This window comes from Trachurus japonicus, chromosome 12, assembly GCF_045865225.1.
Source record: "Trachurus japonicus isolate A0001 chromosome 12, Traja_1.0".
Taxonomy (NCBI): Eukaryota; Metazoa; Chordata; class Actinopteri; order Carangiformes; family Carangidae; genus Trachurus; species Trachurus japonicus.
In genome coordinates, this window is record NC_140918.1 from 27516568 (window position 1) to 27529974 (window position 13407).

Below are 13407 nucleotides of genomic sequence, written 5' to 3' on the forward strand. Positions count from 1 at the left end.
TTACCGCCATCAGTCAGGCTCAGTAGCAACATGACACACGATTCCCAAGCACACACAGTGTCCAAGGCTACGTGTGTGATGTTTACCTGTTGAAGCGCTGCACCTCCGCAGCCCCAAACAGCTTGGTCTGCCTCTGCTGGGCCAGACCCTTCAGGCGCTGCCAGGCCGCGTTGACCTCGTCCTGTTTGCGGACGATGAGCTCTTGCTCGGGATGGGTCTCCTGGATCAGTTTGGCTGCCAGCTGGTTCACTTCGTTCACGCGCTCCTCGTGGGCCGCCAGGTCTGTCTGGAACTCCTCAAACTTCTTCTGCAGCAGCTCCACGTGCTCCAGGTCCTGGCCCAGCTCCTCTGAGGTGGCCATGGCTTCCTACAGAAACAAAAACATCAAGGTTAAACACTAAAGATAAATAAAAAATGGCCTAATCATTTCATGAATTTTATTCACAAGGTTGAATGACGTCATTTAACCATAAAGTCAAACTTAGGGTTGCAAACTCTTCACGTATGCAGTTCTTTTTAAGAAATTTGAAATTGTAGTTTAAAAATAGAGAAATATATTGATTCACAATTTGAATTAGGATGTTATATCCAACCTTGTTTTTACTTTTCCTGTTGCATTTGCTTTGTTATTTAGCTCATTATTTCTGTGGCGTTTCATTGTTTAGTTTTTTGTTGCAGTTACAGATAAATAAAGTTTCTCTGTTCATTCCTCATTCAAAGAAACTGGTACCAACAGCCTCAGGGAGGTTTTAAAGCTGTGAATCTGACCTTGTCGCTGATCCAGTCCAGGGCATCTTCGCACTCACGCAGGTACTGGACCAGCTTCTGGGCCTGCAGTAGGCGCATGCCCTTCTCCTTGGTCCTCAGCAGCAGAAGTTCCCACAGACGATGCAGCTCCTCCAGACGAGTCTAGAGCACATGGGAGAGGGGGAAAAATATTTCCTTTATTAAAAGCTCCAAGAAGAGAATACAAGTAATCAAGTAGTCCATTTACCCATGAATTTCTATTCATATTATTAATATACAAATATCAATAAGTTGGTAATCTGCATGACAATGTTTCCACTGTAAATGAAGGTAAAAAACACTCCAAGTCCAGGCAATACTAGCTCTTTCTTTGATCTCAATTAGAAATCTTCTGGGAATCTGTATCTAAAATAGAAAAGTGGATCAAAGACTTTTGAAGGCATCTATTACACTTCAATGTCTGTTTAAAGAAAACACCTGGAAACAGAAAGATTTCCACAAGCACCGTTCCTTTGTGAAGTGACCCATATTAACAATACACAAGTCAGTTCATTCCCTCACTAGAGAACGACAAGAAGGAAAAGCCGATTGTGAAGAGCTGGATCTGGAAGAAGTTTCACAGCACTCAGAAGTCACACATCACTTCAACACCTACTTGTATATATTCACCCATATTGACACTTGTAAGTATGGGTCTCTGTTGTGTCCGGTAAGGCGTGTAGGACTGGATCAGACGCAAGGGGTTAACGGGAGGCAGAGTATCCGGGAAGTCAAACTTAGTGAGCCTCTGAGATTCTGTTTGCTCCTCAGTCACACAGTGTGTCACCATGAACCCACTAATTATTGTATGACGACACCATGAAGGATTGCATCTTTGTCAGTGTGTGCTTACTCGGATGGTTTCAGAGGCGAAGTGGCCCTCGGTGATCATGAGGTTTCCGGTGTCATCCAGTTTGATAATGGCCCCGGCGTTGGCCTGAACCTCAGCTTCGAAGGCCTGGTGTTTCTGCAGCTTACCCTGTAAACAAGACCACATGTGGGATTAATAATTAGCATAACAACACAGATAATTTACAGAATAACACTGTCAAAATATAGAACAATAAGAGGTTATCTGATTCTACATTGGGATCTGTGATTTCTGGGACAGTACTGTTGGCAAGACAGTTTTTATGGTTGGATTCAGAGATCTTCATGGGTTCAAAAACACCAGCATCCATTCAGATCCACTACAAGGGCCTATGAAGGCCGCTGTTTCAAACATACAGTGAGACATTAAGAACCAGGCTAACAGACCTGCAGGTTGGAGGGGTCCTTGTAGTTCTCATCGGAGGCGATCTGCAGCTTCTCCTGGATCCACTTTTCCAACTCATCGGCGTCACGGCGGAAGAACTGGAAGCGGTAAGAGTCCTCCAGCTTCTGCCTGCGCATAATCGACAGCTCTTTGAAGCGCCGGTAGCGGTCCAGCACCTGCCCCCGGCGCTCCTGGATGTCTTCGGCTGTCTCCAGCACTTTGCCCCCCGCGGTGTCCATCTTCTACAAAAAGAAAACAAGAAAAAAGGTTACACTCTTTAGTTTAGTCCAGTTTAAACTACATCAATACTTGATCAGTTCCCAAAATAAATCTGATTCGAATTCATTGCGTTCAACTTAGACATTTTACCTGTTCAGGTCACACAGACACTGACAGTTGGATGACAATGACTGAAGAAAGGGAAGACTCAGACAAGGCAGCCTATACAGTAGGATATCTCCTTGTACTGTAATAGGTTTTGTATAAGTCATGATATCCAAACAGACTGGTAATATTAGCCAATGGCTAATCTTAAAGATGAGTCCTTCTCCCACATATCACATAATTATCAGTCATAAACCATTTCATTAATAATTTATGCCTTTTTTAATTTGAAATTTCTTTCATCCAACATGATAGCACTGATGGTTTAACATTCAGTCTCTCTGACTGTCATCCTGTATCATTAGTATAAAGGCTCTAAGAACAAATGAGAGAACATTTTGGTCTCCAGGATCTTGAACCTCTTCCTCTGAACTTTTATCTTGACACAGACTTGGATCAATGAGCCCAGCTATAACAAACAAGGCTGTTTGCTTGAAAACGCACACACACGCCCCCCCACCCCATCCTGTCCCAGGCTGTGCAGCGGAGGGGCCGGCAGCTGAAATAGTAGAATGCCAAAGGGGGGTGGGGGCGGAAATTCCACACACATGCGAAACAGTAACCAGGCTTCGCTGCACAATGGGATCGCTGCGGTCAGCTTCTCTGTCCAGTGTTCCTCTGGCTCCGCGGCCGGGGCGGCCTCACACTGTGGGTTACAGCTCGCTAGGTTGAGCTGCCGAACCCCACTGAACCATGAAAAAACAACATCAGATCATCCACAGCAGCTTGTACTTCTAGCAACCAGGAAACCAAGAGGGCGTGAGCAGCTCAGGCTGAATAGCAGAAATGAAACCTAGCCAGAAAATCTAAATAAAAACAATTACCTGTGAACCAATTAATTATATCAAGACTTTATTCAATTGAATTAAACAAAACATAACTTATACCCCAACAAATCAACCTGTGTTATCTAGTGTTATCAAGCAGGGAAAATTTCAAAGCACTGAACAAATGAGTAATAAGCACATATTCTTTGTTTATGTGTCAGACTCCGCCCATCAACAGACAGAGACAAAGAGGAGGAGCAGGACGGAGGGAAAAAGAGAGAAAGAGAGAGATATTGATCTGTCTAACCCGACCAAGGTCAACCAGAGCCTAAGTACAATAGCTGACAGCCTGGCTGAGTGCAGGGTGGACTGGGGTGTGTGGAGTCTGTCAGACCTAAATGTAGATCAAAGAGGTTTTGTTGATGTTGCAGACAGTGATACAAAAAGCGATGGGTGGATGTGAGGCTGAATGGGAGGATTAGTGGAGTCAGCACGGCAGCTGAAGTGGGCTTTTTATCCAGGGCCAGCACCGACATACTTTGGTCCCAAGGGGTGCCATTACCTCTCCAGACGAGGCAGCATCCCAGTGAGCCTGAACATATACACAACACATCAGTGTGTGTATACTGTAAGCTGATTACAGCCATCAGTGCACTGCCTGGCAAATAGTGTCCATCCAGGAAGCTGGTTAAGTGTTTCCCAGACATTGTGGCAGCGTGCCACTGTATCAACATTAGACACTACATTTTCATCTTATTACGGTATTCGTTTTTTTTTTTTACAATTTCAAAGGTCTTTCATTATAAAGCTGTATGTAGCGATAAGAGGCTAAATCAATGACGACATGTTTGAGTTTTAAAACTCATATTTTTGGCAACTACAATGTAGAGTCCACAATCTACTTCCTGTTTACATCGCTACACCCACACCTAGTGCATGTTTGTGTGGTCATGTGATACTATGTGTTTTATGGTGTGTCAATATGAACAGTTTATTTCTGAAAAAGAGCTAACACACTGGTCTGGATGGAGAAAAAACAAAAAAAAATCCATTATGTAATTACTGTCCTACTCTGGTCGTCTGTGTAATTTTCATTTGGATAGCACCACATGCATGTCGTGGGACCGGGCTCACTTGCCAATCACAATATGCAATAAACCCACCTCCCCCTGTGTATCAGCTCCGGCCACAAATAGAATCTAATTCTGTGGGAATCAGTGCCAGTCAGCTCCCCTCCCCCATCTAAAAGCCTGTCCCACTTCACAGAGAGCTTAAATCATCTCAGGGATTTAACAGATCTCTACCTCATTCTGCACTGGGATGTCAGAAACAGGACACACAAATGAGACCAACACTCCCACAAACTTCAAACATGCAGGGCGACACATCATTACGATTACTAGACTAAACTAGAGTTTAGACATGAAATGGTACAGAACTACGATTAACATTAACATGCTCTAAAAATGTCCATGAAGTAACGAAAAAACCTGAAATCACTGGACCACTGGACCAAATGAATGTCCTGGCGTCTGTGTCACACCTGTCACCTGCACAGCACAGCGCTGTCTATGTGTGTGCGCTGTGGTCATGTGACATCATGCCAAACTGAAGGGCAAACTCTCCCAACAAAGTAAAAGAAGTTAATCGACAACCCAGATCAACTACTTTCATAGTCAACAATGAACAGCGATGTAATTTCACCACATATAGATATGTCCTGGAAATTTTCATTCCAAATACATGACTGTTGTTTGAAATAAGGTAGGGATGCCCTGATCGCCTAGCGAATACCAATCATCTATGAGTGAGATCAGCTGAGCCACAGTCCATAGTGATCATAACTGGCTCTATTGCAGGTCTCTGAACCGCTACACACATCCAAGTAAATATCAAATCTGGCTGTAGCTTGGTCAACATTCATTAGGCTGTTTTGGTGCCACATGTTCAGCCTACCATGTCGCCATATCACACTACTAGTGAGGTAAATCTATTAGCATCAGTAGCAAATATTCTCTGACATCACAAAGGAGGGTTAAAGTTGCTGTCATGTCGCTTATCAAGGTCAAAGTGAGAAAAATTTTAAAAATCTGTTTTTACCATTTAGATGCATTCGATTGCCCCTCTACTGTTATTGAACGTCATTACTGAAATATAGTGAGTAGCAGTGGCAAAAAACGTGATTGATTTTAGCAGACAAATGCAGTTTAGACAGAACTGTGCTTCCAAATGACTTTACAACAGTTTCTGATAGGCTCACCATATCGATTTAGTTTTTTTGGGGGGGTTTTTTGCGTTTGCAGTTTTCGTCTGCCCTGTTGCTGTGCCCAGCCTCATTTCATTGCGTCACCTATTGTACATTGTACCTGACATGTGACAAATAAAACTTCTCCTGTAATTATATGGCAAAACTTGCACACTGCACGGACTTACTGTGCATGGTCAGCTACATGTCTCAGTTAATATAAACTGTAAATGTGCTGCTGTTCTGACTCTGCCTGTAAAGCTCTGTTTAAATCACAACCTATGCACACACGTAGCATAAACATAGGTAAATACTGCCTTTCACACTGCATGATCTAAGTCATCTGATGCCGACTGGCGCCAATTTCAAGCTTATGGTGACGCAGCACTTTTTTTCCACGACCATGTGACGTCTTTCAATGTCATGTAGATATACGTCTTTCAACAGAACCAGTTACCTAATGAGCTGATGAGTAAAAGGGACAAAGAAACATTTTTCACAATATAAAGTCTAATTGTAATTACGACAGAATCGATCAGGCTTTAATTGAATATGAGAAAAGAGGACTACATTAGTGTCGGTGCAGCACTGCTAACAGCTCTGTGACGCCCTGAAATACTGCACTGCCACTGCTGATAGCACATCCTCCCTCCTTGTATCAGTAGATAAGAGCTTCCCTCTCTTCACCTCTCAGCTGCCTCTGTGGGGCTCCGACACCCACACACTCTGCTATCAGCCAGCAGTACTGCTATAGCCTCTGGTATTTGGATAGCTGGTCATAACCATTACTTTCATCATCAAGCTTCCAAAGTCCAACTATCTACTTTAACAAGCACATACAAGGCAAAAAGGCAATGCCATCGCTATCAACACCTTCTCTTTGGAAAATGATGCAGAATTTGTTTTAATTAATGATGAGATATTGTGTTCCTCACAGAGAGATGTTGCTACTGCCAGAGCTGGAACAGGACATGAAGCAACAACACGAGGAGGAGCTCAAGAAACCAATAATAAAAGCTGTTCCTGCGACAAGAAGCTGCCGATGAGGAGATGTGCCAGTTTTAAACAGCATCTGCTGATGAGAGGTGGAATTTGTTAGAGAAGTGAGTCATGCCATTTATCACAACATCTGCAGTGCCATGAGGATCCTAAATGGTGTTCAGTGAGACAACACTAAGATGTGTCGCAGCAGTTTAACAAAAGCCAGTGCTTCCCTCATAAGCTGTTACTGCTGCTGCAATGTCACAGAGTGGCAATTACACCACTCCGCACAACGGATTTCAAAACGACAAAGTGCAGTGTCGTTGTGGCGAAACCTGACTGATTCAAAGTGGTGTTTTAACGCACATGCACCACCCAGGTTAAACATGACCCTTCACAATCAGAGAGGGCACCGCATGTAACATGACTGTCAATGTATCCATAACAACACCAGCCCTGGAAAAGCTGCAATAACAGCATCAGTTATAAAGAGGATGAATAATTTGGGTATCAGATATGCACATGCTACACTGATAAAAATAAAAAGATATAAATAAAATAGGCTATATCTAAGAATGCACTCACCATTAATACTGAGAATTGAATTTAAAAAGTGATCATCTATCAAACAAATACAAAACAGACCAGTGTATATTTTTAGAAACACTGTATGTCCCAGGATGCATCTAAGACCTGAGAGGAGACATAAGACATGAGTGCCAGGATGAACACAGAGCAAAGGTTATTGATTCTCTCCATTAAAATGATTCTAATCTCCTCATTAAAAAGGGATTATATCCATTTGACAGCCTCACAAGGTTCATGCATCATTCCAGTTGGAAACAATTACATAACCCATCACAAGCCTGGTACACCAACAACAAACTGCCTCTGACCCAAAACACTGACAACAGCTGAGAGCAGATCAGACAGGTCAGAGGAGGTTCATCTGATTCACAGGATCAAACTCTCTGCAGACCAACAAACGGATGAACACACAAGTTATCAACAAGGCTGGACTCCAACAAGATGAGCCCAAAGCCTGTTAAAACACAGAACTTCCTTAAATAAATAAAAGCGTATTGACTATGTAGAGAATGTGTAAACGACCTGAGGGTGATGCTGTTAGCATGAAGGAAGGCTACACCCTCGTAGAAGACTCTGCCTCGGAGGAAACGGCAGACTTCACTGACCTTCCCCGAGTTCTCTGCTACCACCAAAGTTGCAGAGGGGAGTCGGATGAAGTCATTCATTTGGTAACTCCCTGCTACTAAGGCAAACCATCTGTTGTGAACAGGGGTCACACTGACACCATGTTGGAGGGATGGGGGCTGACGGAATGAGCAGGAAATGGGTGAGTCTCATGAGACTAGGCGAGCCTTTTTCCCTGACGGAGGAGAGAGGATGACGATGACGACATAACAACAACTACTCTTCCTTTTCCTGAAACTGGAATGTGCATTGCAGGAATTCTTCTCCAGTCACAATGAGCCGATATATGTACATGTTCACAATAATTACTGATAGAATGATCTGGAATTCTTCTCAGCAGTCCTCAATAGTTACTCAGCAATTCTTGAGCAGCAGTAGCTTTTAGCTAAACACTGCAGGTGTTAACCAATTTAAAATCCATACCAGACAATTTATGAATTACATTCACATTTACAATCTACAGGGAAAAAAGCAACACAAGGGCAGGAAGGAAGCATCTTTTCAACAGGACCTCTGTCACTGCTCCAGTCAGGCTCATAACTAGCAAACAACAAGTAGTGTCAGAACTAAATTCAATGTTTTCTGCAGATATTTAGCTCAGAATCCTGAGTCCACTTCATTTAAAGATAGGAGCACACTTCATCTTCATGCAAACACCATCACACCAATAAAAAGCATGCAGTAAAATCCAACTGCATACTTGGAGTGTGAAACGACTCCTAGCAGCATATCAACATGACAAACGCATGCACAGTTCAGATCAGCAGCCACTTACCAAATCCCTGTGACATTCAACTTAAATGAAACATTACAGCTTTATACGAACAGATCTGAGCTGACAGTCTGACAGGAAGAAAAATAGTGTAAATCCAAACCACACACATGGGATGTCTCTGAGCCGGAGCCTCAGGTTCTCTGGTGTTACAGATGATCAGAGGGCTACATCTATGGCCCGAGTCACAGTCTGCAGCAGTGTGTACGTCTGTGGTACAGTCCTCCACAATCTGACTGTGATTGAGGAGGCAAAGTCTCATCTACAGCAGCACAGACAGACGCAGTGCACCTGCAGTGACTACGCTGTACAAAAGAGCAAGCCAAGATGTAGCCCAGCCCATGCGGTCTGTGCTCCGCACCACCCGCCCCTCCCTCCAGCTCTCTCCCATCCCTTTACTCAGCAAAACAACGCCACCACCATCACCACCGGCCTACACTTCTCTCGAATCTTCCGTCCTGCACAAACAAACACACAAAAGGCACACGCAAACACAACAGAGGCACGCGAGAGTGACACAAATGTGGTGGTTACCTTGAGCTTGGGTTTAGTAAAGGTCGACATGATGCTGTGTGTCTGTGTGGGCTGGCTACGGGGAGGGCATATCATTGATCGCAGTGAACAGTAGGAATAACAGGATGCTTTCAGATGCAGTTCATCAAGATGAGGTTTCAACAGTCAATGCAATTAAGACACAGGAGGACTAAACACAGAGGCTCCGTGTGTAGAAATGAGTTCATGCCAGCATGAAAATGACAATGCATTAGTAGGATGTGCTGTATCTCCAGGCCTCACACCAAATCTGACTGCCAGGAGACAAGGAGGCCTATTTTCTATTTGGGTCATGGTCACACAATGGATAAAGACAATCTCTAGGTTGCATTTGTGGGGAGGGAAGAGGAATGGCAAAAAGCTGGATCTATACTGTGTAAATGTATAAATCAGTATTACTCAACAGCACAAAACAAATATGTTGATTAAGGATGTGACTAGTTGTTGTGATAGGTGTTTACATCTGGAATCTCAGCTAACTGATGCACACTAGTCAAGCTATACACCCTAATAATGGAGTAACATATCAACTGGTGACTCATATGATTAAACAGAGTTGTGGTAGAGGGAGACTAAAGTCTTCTGGGAATATCTGAGAAGTATTTCCGGCGGTGCAGCCATCCTATTTTGCCTCCATGCTGCATCAGTTCAGACTCCATCTGATGCTGTTCACATTACCAGCAAATGTTGGCAGCATAGGCAGGAAAGAACTACCAGCAGTTCTCCTACTTGAGGCCCTAATGGCTGCACAAAAAGCCTTTGTCATCCATGAGTTCTCACAGACTCCTGCCAAACAATATGGTGATGCATTGCATGCTGTATGTTTGTCGTTTCACATTAAGTATTTCTGATATTTCGAGCCTAAATGGCAGCAAAACATACAACATCTAACATCGCAGACCTCAGAAAATGATCATTACTTTATATCTGGATACATATTTCTATTCCTCATTGGGGCTTTCTGAATTTGGGGTTAATATAATTTGATCAGTGATTATATCGTTGGGATTAATGGTTAAATAAAATGCATCTCTGCAACAACCAGGTACTGATGGATGGATAAATCTACCTTAACCTAAAATCACAATCACACCTACAGTTTATACGGTTTTCTTTGTTTTTTCCAAAAGAAACTGCATAATCATACATGAGTAACTGTGATTGACTTTTGAAAAGACCACTGGACATCTCAGTTAAATAACACTCGTCATATAACAGGCTCAATCCCACACTGTTTCTGAGGTTAGTAATGATTCCTAAGAGTTACTGTGGTAGCCTTTCATTGCCATGGTGTTTAACCACTATCTTTAGGCCTTCTATCTGAATTCCTCCTCAAAGTGGGGAGGGGGGCAGTTGGTATGTGAAGCACTTGGCACCACCCTGTCAAATTCATTTGCTGGGACAGTCAAGTAGCAGAGGTGTGAGACAGCACCTTCTCATTATCACAAGTCTGCTTTAACTATTCCCAACCGTTTTTATGCAAACTACACTATCTTCTTCATATAAACTGGACAGTATCAGCCTGTGTTGAAAATACCACAGGGTCTCTTCGTGAGCTTGAACCACTCCTTAAAAAACGTGTAAATAATGACAACAATTTGACTGATTGATTGTGTATTTGAGAGCATCCGTCCACCAAAGTGCTGGTGTGAATTATTAACGGTAACACTGTCCTCGGTTTAATTACATGCAGGGACATAAGAGGACGAACAGCTGGGGCCATATGTCCGAAGGTATTCACCAGCACTGGGCGGCTCCCTGTCGGCAATGGCCGACAAGCTAACTCAGCTATCTGCTTTAACCTTGTTAGTTTTTCGTATTGACAATAGTTTCACTGAACTAAACACGCCGTGTACAAACATTGAAAGAAGGGCTGTGTCGAGAAGCAGGTGAAAATATTCACGTTAATTAACGTGACTGCATATTTGAACTAACTGACGGACGCTAGCAGCACACAGCAGTTCAGAGCAACCCGCTAACGTGCGAGCGATAATATACATATATATTCCATATAATACGAATATTATTATAACGTCAGCTATACGTTGTGTAGCTATGACAGTTGGCTGTGTTTTGTCGACGTATGGTTGTTAAATAAACCACTGTGTTTGAATGCAACGAAGATCAATGGGTGTCAATGCAAGCCTATGCCGTCGGGCAGGATGGCTAATGTTAGCATTTCGATTTTATCAAACCCACAAACGCTTCAGAGGGAAACTGTTTAGTTGTGTCTGCTGTTAGGTGCATGTTATGTTAGCTACGATACTGTAAATATGGTTCAACAATAGGAGGGGCTGCGCTTAGCTAACGATAAGCTAGCAGGAGCTGCAACTGACCGAATTCAACCGGGCAGCTTGAAAAACACCGTCTGTCTACACTGTGCATCTTATCTCTATTAAAATGAGCAACTCAACAACACAAATATAGTATTTCTTAATACGTATCGTACCTTGGTGTGTTTTCAAAAGAGCTTAGACGAGTGGTGGTTATCCAGGCGGATCGACGACGAAGGATGAGGGGTCGCTTTCAGGGATGGCTGACTTTTTTTTTTTCAACTGAATGTGACGTCAACTCTGCAGCTGTACGGAAAGAACCGATAAACACCGGACGCACCCGACGCCCTGTGGGCCAAAAAAGTAGATTTTACCACAATGTCAAACATCTTCACATCTTCATATTATATTATATTATATTATATTATATTATAAACTTTATGTATCAAATATTATCACTAAGCTTCAGAATGGCTACATTTGGAATTACAAATAAATATGACATTTTGCTGGGTTTCTGGGTAATTTTCACACAGGGAACTATTGTTTCATGTCTTTTTTTCTCTTTTTTTAACCAAGGAGGATAATGATTCAAAGCATAACATCTATATGTGATTTTAAAAAAGAGTCTTCCCCACTTCATTAGTAAGAAGATATAGAAAACAGTTAAATTAATAGGTAAATATACTGTATGTCTTTGAAACAATAAACATCTGGTGAACAAACATACTCAACACAAAACTTCTTTATTTGTCCCTTCATTTCATTTGACCCATGTTATTGTAATGCTTAGCAGTAATAATGCTTGTGGATCATCTTGACTATGTTTATGCTGCATTATCAATACTTTCAAGTCAAAAGCACACATTTTTGTCAGACATACACTGCTCATGTGCAGCTATTATCGTGTACGCAGGCCCAGGCCACAGCAATGACGCAGAACTCTGAGACAACCCAGTAACACTGAGAAGTAAAGATTCTTTCTGTTCAACCATGAATAAAAGGCATTTCAGCTCTTACGTAGCTTCCCCATGAATCATCACTCTTGTCTGTGAGAACTCTTTCAGCAGACACTATCAGCTGAATATCACAAGTGCTCCTCTGGTAGAAACATCATTTTCATCTTAACTGTCATTTTACCGCAAACTAAAAGTGTATAGGCTCCTAGATGTGACCACACATCTCTGCAGTGTTTAAATGTAAGTACAGACAGTTGTTTAAAGGGCTTGTTGTGGGCCCATCCTCCTAAGATGAACACAGAATACAGAAAATTGCTGCTGCTATTGGACAGTATGACAACAACAGAGTGATTTTCAATCCTTGGTGTTCCAGCATCAAAAGGTCTCATGTTGGCTTGTATCCTCTTTCACACTACATCACATAAACAGTAATAAGAATGAAGAAAAAATTACACATAACATAAAACATTAAGTCAATGTGATTCAAGTGAAGAAACTTTTTGTTGCATATCATTGCTGTGCGATTAGATAAACTGTATGACTGTTATTAAATACACTCTAGGAAACAGTTAAAAAATGCCAGTCTATGAACAACTTTAGGTTTTATGAACAGTGTGCTAGTGAGAATGTAAAAGCAAAACCACACTATCTTGTACTGTAGTAGCCAGAGGACAGTGGTAGCACCAGTGTTTCTAGCTCTGCACAGAGCAGACGCACTTTTAAACACATGTGTCATGGCTGAGAGCTGTAGAGAGGTGAATAACAAAAGATAAGTTGAAGGATACAAATAAAATATACAGTATATGTGAATCTCTGCTTTATTCTGGTTTACATTAGCTGTTGTCATCGCTATGTAACGCTAAAGAAAATGTGCAATTTCCATTGTTTTTGGCCTGGAAAATACAAACTTCAATGTCCAAACGAATTCCTCTAGAGGACAATCAGTCTGAAATGCTTCAAGGCACTGTCAAAGCTAACTGATGAGAAATATCAGCTTCAGGAAAAACGAGGGTATTTGGTGTTGATGTTTGTTCTTGAGGATTGAACAAATAATTCTGATGAGATGATGGAAAATATAAGAAAAAAACTGAAATATCTTAAATACCATTGAGCTCCAGCAGCTGTTGTGCGGTAGCTTTGCATAGAAAACACCCTGGGAGTTATTGTTGTCTATTCATCTCAGTTTTAATGATATTACATTTGAGTTGAGATGCTAATTGC

At 42.1% G+C, this 13407-nt stretch overlaps 1 protein-coding gene across 20 annotated transcripts in view; it reads right to left on the reverse strand.

The window, feature by feature from the left end:
• sptan1 (spectrin alpha, non-erythrocytic 1) overlaps positions 1 to 11482 on the reverse strand; it is a 35191-nt gene extending 23709 nt beyond the window's left edge. For 17 of the 20 annotated variants that reach the window (XM_085794106.1, XM_085794103.1, XM_085794102.1 and 14 more), the window contains exons 1-5: positions 11404 to 11482; positions 2044 to 2283; positions 1640 to 1765; positions 769 to 909; positions 87 to 367 (exon numbers count right to left, since the gene is read on the reverse strand). In XM_085794106.1, coding sequence (XP_085650232.1) covers positions 87 to 367; positions 769 to 909; positions 1640 to 1765; positions 2044 to 2280 — 785 coding nt within the window. In that variant the 5' untranslated portion in view covers positions 2281 to 2283; positions 11404 to 11482. Of the gene's footprint in view, positions 1 to 86; positions 368 to 768; positions 910 to 1639; positions 1766 to 2043; positions 2284 to 8512; positions 8722 to 11403 lie in introns of those variants that run through there. The other 3 variants (XM_085794097.1, XM_085794093.1, XM_085794089.1) reach the window with 3 other exon arrangements.
• Positions 11483 to 13407: the final 1925 nt, after the last annotated feature.